The 14,625-nt window shown below is 42.5% G+C and overlaps 1 protein-coding gene across 2 annotated transcripts in view; it reads left to right on the top strand.

Annotated features, from left to right (window-relative positions):
- The window catches only part of USP32 (ubiquitin specific peptidase 32), a 329,432-nt gene that overhangs the window by 140,318 nt on the left and 174,489 nt on the right, over positions 1–14,625 (top strand). For both annotated transcript variants that reach the window (XM_073615247.1, XM_073615245.1), the window contains exons 3-4: positions 502–607; positions 11,564–11,682. In XM_073615247.1, the coding sequence (XP_073471348.1) occupies positions 502–607; positions 11,564–11,682 (225 nt within the window). The remainder of the gene's footprint in view (positions 1–501; positions 608–11,563; positions 11,683–14,625) is intronic.

The following is a 14,625-nucleotide window of genomic DNA, read 5'->3' as shown; positions in this document are numbered from 1 at the left end:
AGCCAATGTAAAAAAATAACACTGTATATGTAAATGTAATTTGTAGCTTCTTTGTTAAAGAAGAAATGTAATTTCGATATATTGCTTTCTTCATGTTCTGCAGAATTCTTTTGTTTAGCATCACATTTTGCACTAAAAATCACTGCATAAATAACTATGATTTGGCAATGTGATGGTTACATCGTTTAGGCTTAAAAATGAATGTTAATTTGTAAGAATAATAGAAGAATGTAAAGCTGTGGAAGATGACTAAATAATTATGTAAGATTTGATAATATGGTAGAAACTACAAAAAATGTATTTAGGGGGTCCTTTTAAAAATGTTTTCACGCAAGATTTACACTTTACCCTAGGAATCACACATTTTGCACATTAATTTTATTTAGAAAACAATATTTGGGTGAAATAGTTGCCTTCGTATTTTTCTGTAATAATAATTTTTTTTTTTGTTATTTAATGCATTGGCTTGATTTGTTCATTGCTGTGTTTGTATTCTCTTAGGTCATCTACTGCTCATTTGGTGGAACCTCAAAAGGGTTACACTTCAACAACTTGATAGTGGGCCTTGTTCTTCTCACCAGAGGTCGGGATGAAGAGAAAGCTAAATGTAAGCATGCAATCATAAGCATACAGGATTGTGATGAAACCGTATCAATCTAGACTTGAGTGTTTGTTTACTCCCTATATCAGCTTTCAATGTGTATAGAAGGGTAATTTAATCTCTTATCAACAGCATTATAGAATGCATAAAGTAATTTATCATAAGCTGCTACCTTGTATTTTGAATGCACATCTATAAATGATATAAAGATTGTTTACCCAGCTTGTGCTTTCATGCCTACCTTTCTGCAGAATTAAAAGCATGCATTTTTCTCCCCCCATGAAGCAGACATTGAAAAATACTGTGTAGTCATAAATTATATATCTTAATTGTATATTACAGGACACAGCCATAGTGTTCATAGACCCTAGGTTATAGGCTCATACCTTCAGGTGATTGGACAGTGGCCAAGCTTTTAAAAATATGTCCCTCCAGGAGCCCCCCCCCCCCCTTTAACTCTGCCCTATTCCGTGAGCCCTCCGTTTTTTCCTAGTGGTCTAAGGTAATGGTCCTCTTCACCTTTGCGCAGAAATTACTTTTAGCTGAACTAGTTTATTACTTTAACTTTGGATTCTTCAGTCAACTAAGTCTTCTAATTCTACAAATAAAAGAAGTGCATCTGCATTGATTCAACCTCCGTAAAACCCTGGCAGCTGTACCCAGACCCCACGCCATGGGGAAGACCTTTGATGTTGCTTCCGGCACTGGATCCTGCACGGTCGCTCACTTTGGCACCAAGTACAATGTGTTGTAGTCATTTCCAGGGAGCTATACAGGTACAGGGCCATGATCCATCGCTATGAATCCCAGGCCCTAAAGACTCCTTCTGGGTGTTTCCAGCAGAATGGGCAAAGCGAAAATTTTATATCTGTCCGGCATGATTATAGGTCAGGGTCACCCTGTACCTCTGACCATTAATGATGTCCCACATCAAGTATGAGTTATTTACCCATATTACTTGCTTTACACTATATTAAATGTATCCTGAATAGTAGGTACTTGCTGTATATGTAAAAACTGTCAAGAAACCAAGAATGTTTTTGAAATGTATTCACTTACAGTGTAAGCTTTTTAAACTTGATGCTAAAATTCAACCCTCACCTGTAGCTCTGATGGAGACCAAGTGGAAGGGAGCAATAGCAAAAAATCAGGTGAAGATTTGTTCTGCTGAAGTGCCGCACATGATTCATCCTCAGAGTGACAATACTTGTACCAGAACAGGACCCTATTTTAACACAGGTCTCTGCATCTGATTCCAGCGTCATTTCTGGCACGCAGCATGAGCATTATTTGGGTAAAGTAGAATTTTCTGTACCTATGTCACAATTTGGCAAAGCACTAACAAATTGAATATAGCCATCGGAGGCAAAAGCTCAAACACTAGGCTCCTTCCTCTTCCATTCCACCTCTACTCTCATGCCTGCCCCAAAAAAATTCTCTTCAGGATTCCTTCCTACGTTCTATCCAGGATTTTTTTTGCCATCTGTGTCCCATTGGGGAGAGTTACCCATGGCAGAAACAGCAAGTGAGAGGAAATCCCTACAAATTAAAGTGGAGTTCCACCCAAAAGTGGAACTTCCACTCATTAGATTCCTCCCCCCCTCCGGTGACACAGTTGGCACCTTTCAGGGGGGAGGGGGGTACAGATACCTGTATATTACAGGTATCTGTACCCACTTCCGGCATAGATAGCCGCAGAATCTGCGGGTATTTACGCCACATCCTGTTCCCCCCCCCCCGCTGCCTGCTGGGAAACACACGGGTCCCAGAGGCAGCAGGGAGCATTCGTATTTTGCGCGGCGCGACTCGCGCATGCGCAGTAGGGAACCGGGAAGTGAAGCCGCATGGCTTCACTTCCTGATTCCCTTACCGAAGATGGAGGCGGCAGCACCCGAGGACGAAGAGACGCTTCGGCCTCGGGTGCCGACATCGCTGGCGTCCTGGACAGGTAAGTGTCCATGTTTTAAAAGTCAGCAGCTGCAGTATTTGTAGCTGCTGACTTTTAAAAATTTTTTTTTTAGGTGCCACTCCGCTTTAAGGAAATCCCTAGGGACCACACAAAATTTGGGATTTTCTTTTCTCTTTCAATGATAATGGTAAACATGACAAGTAAAGTAAATCTCCCTAACGGAGGTACAGACGTAACTAGAAATCTGACAGGTATTCAAATCCATCTCCCAAGTTTTGCTTTTATTTGTACTTTCAACTTCTAGATCGAAGTTTAACTAGTTCAACCAAGTTCATCTAAATCCAACTTTCAGGGTAAGAATAGGCTCTTAAAATCTACCAAGTCTTCTACAAAGCCTTCTTCACAGTAAGGGAGCATCCTCACTTTTCAGAGTGGGGAAAGATCTGTTGCATTGCCTTTGACTCGGATGTTCCAGACCTGTGGATTCAGTCAAGGGTTCAGAGAAGTTCATCATAGGGCTCAAAACTGTTCTCTATCCTACTTAAAGATGGTCAGAATTGCAAGACACGAGGCAATAATTGTTTTCTATTACCTCTATAGGACGGGTTTAAAAGATTTTATTCCAACCTTTTCCCGGTACCAAAGCTGAAAGGGGTTATGAAGTTTTATCTTGGACCAAAAATTCCTACAAAACAACTACTTTTGCATGAAATCTGCAATTACTGAATGTCTCGCTGAGGAAAAGGGAGATACTTGTTAACCTCCAGTTATTCACATAATCAGCAAATTCTATGGCTTGCAGTAGCGGACGATTACTTTTCTTTTTTGTCACACGGTTATTGTACTATCCTCTTTACCCAGAGTATTTATTAGGATTCTGGAGCTTCTCCAGGCCCTTTTATGAACGCAGGGCACACACGTCACATAGTTCTTGAAGGTTTCGTTTCCATCGAGCTAGCTGCAAAATGTCCACAGCAAATTTCAGATCCTTCAGGCCCCCAAAACATAGTTTCCACTTGAATACCTAGGCTTATTTCTAGACCCAGACACAGACCAAGAGCAAGTCTCCTCTCAGGAAAGATTTAGCTCTCAGTACTCACACTTGAAATTTAGCTTAAGAAACCACCCCTCGGGGGGATTTTCCATGAATGTTCTGGTCATCAAGGTAGTCTCACGCTTGGCAGTCCTAATTGCCAAAATTAATTTGGGATTTATTCAACTCAACATTTTGTTTTCAAGGAACATCAGTCTCCTCTCAATCTACCCATGTTCCTAGCCAGTCAAGCAAGGAACTTCCTAGCTTGGTCAGTTTCCAACCCTGTTCCTGGCATGGGGAAGTTGTTCCTACCATACCACTGATCGATAATGAGAAACTCCAGGCCTCACAGCCAGGGAGCAGTGTTCCACTCCTTCACACAGGGAACTTGGTCACCATAGATAGCCATACAAGGTCACCCAATTAGAATGCTCTCAAGCATTTCCATAGCTGCCCTGAGCCTATCTTATAGGGGGTACCAGGAATCAGACAGCCTGGGCTAAACCAAGTCTGATCATGTCTTGATGGATAAACACTCCTAGCAACCTTGCTGTCCACACATGCTATCATACCAGGTTCAGGGGTGAACCTGGCATGATCTGGTCTGACATCTAATTGCTGTGTCAAATATGAGGCACTCTGGACATGTTGGAAGGCAACATGTTTTTTTATATTAGAAACTTCTGTACTGTGGAAATCTGGTTACATCTGAGCCTGGATCCTCGTGGGGTAGCCCAAAATCCCAGTAGAGCAAGATTACCCAGCATGATGTGTGTAACTGAAGAATGCTTATCAGAACCTTCATCTAGGAAAAAAGGATTCACGCATACCCCCTGGCGGTGGGGTATGGAAACATATGAGCTTTGCGTCTGACCACCTGGTGATGAGAAGGTTAAAGTGCCTAATTGCCTTGCCTGCATCAAAAGGCCAACTGTTGCTGGAATGCTGACCCAAGTTGGGAAGTTTGATATTACAGTGCCTCCTAGTGGAGACCACAGAATGCTTCCTAGAAGATCTCCGGGGGAATAACATACTGTATGGTGATTAGGAAGAAGGGTTGTGTTTGAAAATGCTTTAAGAGGTAATGGCCAGCTAGGATTCTTCCTTTTTGTCCTAGAGCCCAGCCAGCATACAGAATGAAAGGAAGGACTTGCGGTATCGTATCACCCCTGCTCTTTTTTTTTTTTTTAATGCTCTGTATTATTACTTTAGTGTTTTATGTTAGTTTTGTACTTTCTTTGTAAATAAATGAGACCCTTGCTTCTTGAGCATTGTGGTTATTTCTATCGCTAAAAACATTATATCCTCTCCATTAGCCTTATCAGAGCTTTGATAGAGTAGCTAATTATAGGAATAGACAAGATAATACATATTTATAATAAACTGGAAATCCAAAACCACTCCATATTTATTTCATTTTGTACCCCAGACCAGGTTCAGGGGTAAAGGCCCCCTCACTCTGACCTCTAATTGCTCTGCCAGAGGCACAACTCTGGCTGTGCTTGTCCTAACCTCTAGATTTTCACAAGTTTACCTCTGTGGTAACCTGAACCAATGATCGCATAGCGCTGGCAGCAGACCTTGATGCTCCCTAATATCAACCCAGGCTAATTCTTGATTTTTCCTCCAGTGAGCTTTTTTCCTCTACTGCTCTACAAATAGAGAAAGAGATATCTGCTTGTGATCCTTCATACACCAACCAGGCTGCGGAGAATTAGGAGTTTAGGCATATTTAGCTTGCTAGGTGTCTTCCCCGGGGCCTTCTGTTCTTGCAAGATCTTCCATTCTACCTTTCTCTACAATCTCTGGCATTTAGAACAAAGCTGTTAAAACTTGGGTTTACCTGAAAAATAAGGTCTCTAGGTCATGTCTAGGAAGGCCATGTCTAGGGATATCTACTTCTTACCTGAAGATTCCCCCCCCTCCACCCCTTTTCCCTTTTTCTTTAACTGCTGTATACACAGGCACATTTGCCTCCCATCCAGGCTTACCCAGAACTTGGCCTTATAAGTCTGAAAAGTGAAGGTTTCAGCCTGGTCTATTCCATAATAAAAAAACAAAAAAAAAAAAACGTTCTGCCTTGCTTTTGGAGCAACCCTCCTTTCAGTATCTGTGTTTAATTTGGACCTTAGTGCGGTTTCTTTCAGACACCACCCTTTCATTCTATTGGGAAATCCCCTAGAAACAACCCTCCTGTACATAGTCTTCTTGGGAACTCTCATATGTTCAGGTGTGCCACAGTACCAACAGTTATTTTTCCCCAGGGAACCCCTCTTGATACTTCTAAATGACAAGGTAGTCTTCCGTACTCCTTCTTAGGTTAGCTTCTTCAACCTCAAGGAAGACCTATCCTCCTCCCAAAGTCTACCTCCAAACCACATCTTCTAGTGGGTAGTGTGGAGAGGCAACCCCATTTCACTGTGTGGATTAGCACTTTCACCCTGGTTCTTTTAAACAGAGGCATGCTGGTTGCACACCTGTGGGCTGGGTTCATAAACATCCCAGGGATAGAGCTCAGGGCTCCCGCTTGTAGACCGCTCCACCCAAGGAGACAGGAAGTCTCACTGAGGAGTCAGGACGACTGCGCCCTACAGGCACGAGTCTGTCTGTCTGTCTGTCTGTGTGTTGGGAAGACATCCATATTCTTTAGAGAGACTGCAGGTGACAGTTTGGACCCTGGGTAAGCTAGGAGAGAGCTTGACACAAACATACAGGTCTGAGGAACAGACCTATAGCCTAGGCGTGAGGCCTGAGTCAGCTGTGTTGTCAGGTGGTAAGCCAGGAGGATGAATAACCATGATGCATTTATAGCTGAATCCCTTTCACGTAAAATTTCTGTTTTTGATTTGAACTTTTTTCTTCCTTTAAATAAAAGTGGGCTGCCATGCTCTTGAAAATGCAGTCTGGACTGACATGTGTTTCTTCAAATCGCATACACCTTAAGCTGAATCACCCTGATATCTTACAGTAGAGATGAATTCCCTACACGTCCTACTCTCAGGACCTCATTGGAGCTTCCTGCGTATATATTCGCCATTAATAGATGGGTACTTTTATTCATCTTATGGGATTACACTCTAAACTTCGAGATTCCACTTGAACTACCCGTGTTTATTCCATCGAATTGTTGAGAGTTTTTGGGGCACTCTGGCAGTTATGACTGTATTGCCCACCATCATAAGTCTACCACCTGGTCTACTACTTATAACCTTTCTAAGTTCTAAAATTTTGATGTCCACTCCTCTGCGGATACATCTTTTGGCCACAAAACACTTGCAGCAGCATTCTAACGCTGGGACTGTTGGCACTTGTGTGGCTTGGTTCTGTTGGCACAGGCCTGGGTTGCCTGTTGTTGCCAACCCTTCTTATTCTTTGCTTGGGGACATCCCAGGCTTCATTCATACTATGCCTGTGTCCTGTACTGTTGGATTAAAATGAGAAGAATTTTGACTTGCCTGTAAAGTCCCATCCTTGGAGTACAGTACAGAACATAGGGCCCTGCCCTCCCTTTTTGTTCCTTTGTTACTCTGCATTGCTTGCTACAGAACTGAGGACTCAGAGTGGGGCAGGGTTATGTGAGAGGGGTGTGCACTGGAAAGTTTTTTTTTTTATCAGTCACTTTGCCAAAATTCCTTTTATTTGTTATACAACTATAGCTGCAGTATATTCTACAATGGCAATAGCACAACATTTATTGCTGGAAGGTAGGGATGGGCTCAGGCGTGTTTGGATCGTAGTCCCACCTGAGCAATCCCACCAGGAAGCCGTCACTGCACACCTCCAATCATAGGCAGCATGCGTATGTGCTGCTGTGGGCCAGGAAATGCCTCACTGCTTATGATTGGCGGTGTGCATTTAGGGCTTCCTGGCGGGATTGCTCAGGTGGGTTGGGATTATGATCCGAACCCGCCTGAGCCCAGCTCTACTCGGAGGCATCAGTGCAGATGTGATGATCCCAATGCATCACACGGCTTTTTTTTTTTTTATTTCTTTAATTAAAGTGGTTGTAAACCCTTACACACCACTTTTACCCATAGGTAAGCCTATAATAAGGCTTACCTGTAGGTACTGGAAATATCTCCTTAACCTGCACGGTTTAGGAGATATTTACTATATACGCTTGCGTCGTCATCATTGGCGCATGCGCACTAAAGAGAGAGCACGATTGTGCCGTTTCTATAGGGCCCGTGCCATGACCGTCGGCTCCCACGCGGAAATGACATCACGCGACTCTGGCCAGTCACAGAGCTGGAGTCCACGGCCCCAGAAGGAAGAGGGGTGAAGATGGACTCTGCCACCAGTGGGGACATTGTGGGCTTCATTTGCAGGGAAGTGCAACATAATGGGCTAGTATGCGATGCATACCAGCCCATTTTACCTTTACTTTGCAGGGAAATAAATAGGAAGTGAAACCCTTTAGGTTTCATGTTACAGTTTATTAAGTTCTGTTAACCTCATAGCATTGTGATGCAGTAGTTTGTGTCACAACCTGTATGCGTTTTTTTTTTTTTTTTTTTTTCACACCCCTTCTATCTGGTGGTGTCAACTGCCCTTATTAAGACCAATGCTTTTTGCCTTGTCCTACACTGAAACTGAACATCGGGTGTGAACATGCCGGAGACTACTATATATTTTGCAGTTGCTGATCTCCTTCTAAAGATGCTAGTTACCTGTAAGTTACCTTGATCCCTGGTTTCAATCATTTTTGAGTCACAGATGTGGAAATGGTATGCAGTCAGAGTTTAGTGAGGCTTCCTTATATACCCATTTATTTTAGGTCAGTGATTTGGATTTATTAAAGTCATTAAATCAGCCTGACATTGGGGCAACTAGTTTGTTTTTATAGATGGTGAGTAGGGATGAGCCGAACAACCCCCTGTTCGGTTCGCACCAGAACATGCGAACAGGCAAAAAATTCTTGCGAACACCGTTAAAGTCTATGGGACACGAACATGAATAATCAAAAGTGCTAATTTTAAAGGCTTATATGCAAGTTATTGTCATAAAAAGTATTTGGGGACCTGGGTCCTGCCCCAGGGGACATGGATCAATGCAAAGAAAAGTTTTAAAAACGGTCGTTTTTTCAGGAGCAGTGATTTTAATAATGCTTAAAGTGAAACAATAAAAGTGTAATATCCCTTTAAATTTCGTACCTGGTGGGTGTCTATAGTATGCCTGTAAAGGGGTGCATGTTTCCTGTGTTTAGAACAGTCTGACAGCAAAATGACATTTCAAAGGAAAAAAGTCATTTAAAACTACTCGCGGCTATTAATGCATTGCCGGTCCAACAATACACATAAAAGGTCATTGATAAAAATGGCATGGGAATTCCCCACAGGGGAACCCCGAACCAAAATTAAAAAAAAAAAAAGGAATGACGTGGGGGTCCCCCTAAATTCCATACCAGGCCCTTCAGGTCTGGTATGTATATTAAGGGGAACCCCGGCCAAAATTTAAAAAAAAAATGGCGTTGGGTCCCCCTCAAAATCTATACCAGACTATGGATTTTAAGGGGAACCCCACGCCAAAAAAAAAAACAAAAAAAAACGGCGTGGGGTCCCCCCAAAAATCCATACCAGACCCTTATCCAAGCACGCAACCTGGCAGACAGCAGGAAAAGAGGGGGGGATGAGAGAGCGCCCCCCCTCCTGAACCATACCAGGCCACATGCCCTCAACATTGGGAGGGTGCTTTGGGGTAGCCCCCCAAAACACCTTGTCCCCATGTTGATGACCCCCACCGGCCAGGGTTGTGGGGGTCTGCGGGCAGGGGGCTTATCGGAATCTGGAAACCCCCTTTAACAAGGGGACCACCAGATCCCGGCCCTCCCCCGTGTGAAATTATCCTACCATTTCACTAAAAAACTGTCAAAAATGTTAAAAATGACAAGAGACAGTTTTTGACAATTCCTTTTTTAAATGCTTCTTCTTTCTTATTTCTTCTCTCTTCTAGCTTCCTTCGGTTTCTTCCTCCATCTTCTTCTTCTGGTTCTCCTGGTTCTTCCCCCGCTGTTCTCGTCCAGCATCTCATCCGCGGCGTCGGCATTTTTTTTCCCCCCTTCTCCTTGGGCCGCTCCGCATCCATGATGGCATGGAGGGAGGCTCCCACTCTTCTCTTTATCTTCTTCTTCTCTGCTTCATCTTCTTCTCTTCTTCATCTTCTTTTCGGGCCGCTCCGCATCCATGGTGGCATGGAAGGAGGCTCCCGCTGTGTGACGCTTCTCCTCTTCTGACAGTTCTTAAATAACAGGGGGGCAGGGCCACCCGGTGACCCCGCCCCCCTCTGACGCATGGTGACTTGACGGGACTTCCCTGTGGCATTCCCCGTGATGCCACAGGGAAGTCCCGTCAAGTCACTGTGTGTCAGAGGGGGGCGGGGTCACCGGGTGGCCTTGCCCCCCTGTTATTTAAGAACCGTCAGAAGAAGAGAAGCGTCACACAGCGGGAGCCTCCCTCCATGGATACGGAACGGCCCGAAAAGAAGATGAAGAAGAGAAGAAGATGAAGAACAGAAAAAGATGAAGAAGAGAAGAAGATGAAGAGAAGAGCGGGAGCCTCCCTCCATGCCATCATGGATGCGGAGCGGTCCGAGGAGAAGAAGGGAAGAAGACGCCGAAGGGTCTGGTATAGATTTTGGGGGGACCCCACGTCATTTAAAAAAATTTTTTTTTAAATTTTGGACGGGGTTCCCCTTAATATCCATACCAGACCTGAAGGGCCTGGTGTGGAATTTAGGGGGCCCCCCCACGTCTTTTTTTTATTTTTTAATTTTGGTTCGGGGTTCCCCTGTGGGGAATTCCCATGCCGTTTTTATCAATGAACTTCTATGTGTATTGTCGGACCGGCAATGCATTAATAGCCACAATTGGTTTAAATTACCTTTTTTTCCTTTGAAATGTCATTTTGCTGTCAGACTGTTCTAAACACGGGAAACATGCGCCCCTTTACAGGCATACTATAGACACCCCACAGGTACGAAATGTAAAGGGATATTACACTTTTATTGTTTCCCTTTAAGCATTATTAAAATCACTGCTCCCGAAAAAACGGCCGTTTTTGAAACTTTTTTTTGCATTGATCCATGTCCCCTGGGGCAGGACCCAGGTCCCCAAACACTTTTTATGACAATGCCATGAATATAAGCCTTTAAAATTAGCACTTTTGATTTCTCCCATAGACTTTTAAAGGGTTTTTCCGCGGCATTCGAATTTGCCGCGAACACCCCAAATTGTTTGCTGTTCGGCGAACTTGCAAAGAGCCGATGTTCGTGTCGAACATGAGTTCGACTCGAACTCGAAGCTCATCCCTAATGGTGAGGTCCCCTCTAGCAACTAGCAATTTAAGATGAAGAAGTAAGCAATGGCAACTGTCATATTTCCTCAGTATAGGTTTCCTCTGAAGCAAAGCTTGGGGCCTGGGAATATAGTTATAAGTTTTAAAATGTGGAACTTATGAAAGATAATGCTTTTTTAATGTGAATGAAACTAAGTAACCTGTTTAATGGAAGCCTGTCGCAAAAGAAGTGGGCTGCTGCTGTTGGGTTTTTCCTGAAAATGATAGTTACCTGACTGCCCTGGTCTTAATGCTTTGGCTTCAATACTTTCAAAGTCATTAACCCTCAAAAGGTTATAGACATAAGAAAGGGAGCATGTTTAAGTATCTTCAGCATGGAGCGTTTTGGGCCTGAAGAAGCTAAGCAAGACTAAGCCCAGCATTTTCATTTGCATGTAATATATTTTATTAAATAACAATAGGGTTATTATTCCCATGATTTGTTGCCTTTATTGACTGGTATCATTCTGGTCAATCATAGAGCTGCATTGTATGTATACCAACAATATGCATTACCAACTCAAACATTATATTACTGGTTTAATTGAAAAATTTTGCTTTTTGAAGATCTCAAATGGGGATTGATTATATGGCAAAAGAGGACAACCATTTACGTTTATAATCTATGCATGATACTTTTGAACAGTGTTTCCATAATTTCCATAATTTTGTTTTTTGTTTTGTAGACATTTTTAGCCTCTTTTCAAATGAGTCCGGTAGCTATGTTGTACGGGAGGATATGGAGAGCATGCTTAGTGTTGTGGATGGAGAAGTCCCAATAGCCCTTAAAAATTGTTTTGCTGAGGTATGTATCAGTTTTACATTTATATTTTCTAACACTGTCTAGAGGTGCATACCATACATGCCGATGCGTCATACCAAATGTAGGATGCAGGGTTTTTTTTGTCTAACAGTGGGAAACTTCATATAACCTAATTTGGACTTAATTTTTTATGAGTGACATTTGAATCTCAAAAGTGTATGCCATACGGTTTGTGAAAAAAGTGCTAAGAGAACACTTGTTAAAATGTGTCTGAATCCTTGGAGAAAATGATGAGCTGTGAAGCAGGCAGGGTGACAAGGTAGGTTTTAACCTTGTGTTCTTTCAAAGCAACTCAATTCTAAAGGCAAACATCATTTTGTAATAGTTACTCTCCGGCGGGCAACGAATGCAAATTTTGCAGCCTTTGTGTGATATTGCTGAATCTTTACATTCAACACATTTCTGGATGTGTCAGATGCCTGGACCCTGCATCCATTTATGTAGATAAATATATATTTTTTTCATGTAACTTTAAAGGAGCACTGCTGGGCCAAGCTGCATTATTAGAAAGTCACTTTTATGTTATTTGATCATTATCCTTTTAGCTGACATTGTAGGTTTACAAATACATAAAGTGCAGCACTAGAAACATCCAACGTGTATTACGTATATATGTGAAAAGTATGTAATATAGTAAATATGTAAATGGTGTGCTAAAAAACACATGCAGAAAATATGAATAAAACAACGTACAAATGTGAAAAAACCAGCAATGACAACCAGCAATAAATAATCAAAGTGTAGTGAAATATGGAACAGCAAAAAGTGGAAGTCCATATATTGAAAGGTAAAAGGGTATCTTCTCCAACAAGGGAGCACCGGTAGCCACTGGAAGGCGTGTGGATTCTCAAATGGAAAGGAGACAGCAGATGCCAAGGCAAACTGATGTTGAATAGAAGTAAATGGATACCATTACCAGATCCGTAGGATGCAAATACCGTATAGCAATGCGTCAAACAGGCATGGGGATACACTCCCGTGATGTCAAGCCGGACGGTGTCCTGTGGGCCACGAGCACCGGGTGAAGCTGGTAGTTGCAGATTAGTAGTTGGACAACTGCCTCAAACGTCCTTCGATTGTAGCGATTTGGAAGAGTAGAAAAACGCATGTATATAACAAAGAGCGATGCAAACAGGAGGTCCATGTGATGCGTTTCGACTCCACAGTCATCATCTGGGGTGTGTGTGTGTGTGTATGTATATATATATATAATATATATATATATATATATATATATATATATACACACAGTGGCTTGCGAGAGTATTCGGCCCCCTTGAACTTTTCAACCTTTTGCCACATTTCAGGCTTCAAACATAAAGATATAAAATTTTAATTTTTTGTGAAGAATCACCAACAAGTGGGACACAAATGTGAAGTGGAACGAAATCTATTGGATATTTTAAACTTTTTTAGCAATTAAAAAACTGAAAAGTGGTGCGTGCAAAATTATTCGGCCCCTTTACTTTCAGTGCAGCAAACTCACTCCAGAAGTTCAGCGAGGATCTCTGAATGATCCAATGTTGTCCTAAATGACTGATGGTGATAAATAGAATCCACCTGTGTGTAATCAAGTCTCTGTATAAATGCACCTGCTCTGTGATAGTCTCAGGGTTCTGTTAAAAGCGCAGAGAGCATCATGAAGACCAAGGAACACACCAGGCAGATCCGTAATACTGTTGTGGAGAAGTTTAAAGCCGGATTTGGATACAAAAAGATTTCCCAAGCTTTAAACATCCCAAGGAGCACTGTGCAAGCGATCATTTTGAAATGGAAGGAGTATCAGACCACTGCAAATGTACCAAGACCTGGCTGTCCCTCTAAACTTTCAGCTCAGACAAGGAGAAGACTGATCAGAGATGCAGCCAAGAGGCCCATGATCACTCTGGATGAACTGCAGAGAACTACAGCTGAGGTGGGAGAGTTTGTCCATAGGACAACAATCAGTCGTACACTGCACAAATCTGGCCTTTATGGAAGAGTGGCAAGAAGAAAGCCATTTCTCAAAGATATCCATAAAAAGTCTCGTCTAAAGTTTGCCACAAGCTACCTGGGAGACACACCAAACATGTGGAAGAAGGTGCTCTGGTCCGATGAAACCAAAATCGAACTTTTTGGCCACAATGCAAAACGATATGTTTGGCGTAAAAGCAACACAGCTCATCACACTCAACACACCATCCCCACTGTCAAACATGGTGGTGGCAGCATCATGGTTTGGGCCTGCTTTTCTTAAGCAGGGACAGGGAAGATGGTTAGAATTGAGGGGAAGATGGATGCAGCCAAATACAGGACCATTCTGGATAAAAACCTGTTGGGAGTCTGCAAAAGACCTGAAACTGGGATGGAGATTTATCTTCCAACAAGACAATGATCCCAAACATACAGCAAAATCTACAAAGGAATGGTTCACAAATAAACGTATCCAGGTGTTAGAATGGCCAAGTCAAAGTCCAGACCTGAATCCAATCGAGAATCTGTGGAAAGAGCTAAAAACTGCTGTTCACAAACGCCCTCCATCCAACCTCACTGAGCTCGAGCTGTTTTGCAAGGAAGAATGGGCAAGAATTTCAGTCTCTCGATGTGCAAAACTGATAGAGACATACCCCAAACGACTTGCAGCTGTAATCGCAGCAAAAGGTGGCTCTACAAAGTATTTTTTTTTGTCAAATAACATTTTATTAAGTGTATTATCAATACAAAATAAAGAAGCATGAAAAAATCACATAAAATATCCAGTATGACCGCTTACAATGTTAGACTGACAATCAGTACAGTTTAGCTGTTAATAATTCCCTTGGGGAAACAAAGAAGTAGATGGAAGCCTATTTCTGGTATTAAAGTGTAGCCCATTCTTCCATTATGATATTGGGAAAAACTAAGGGGTGAAGTCCCCCAGAGAGAGAGGGTCCTGGATACCATTAT

The sequence above is a fragment of the Aquarana catesbeiana genome, linkage group LG02, assembly GCF_042186555.1.
Source record: "Aquarana catesbeiana isolate 2022-GZ linkage group LG02, ASM4218655v1, whole genome shotgun sequence".
Taxonomy (NCBI): Eukaryota; Metazoa; Chordata; class Amphibia; order Anura; family Ranidae; genus Aquarana; species Aquarana catesbeiana.
Note: the sequence above shows the minus strand (reverse complement) of the source record. Positions and strands in the feature narration are given on the sequence as shown.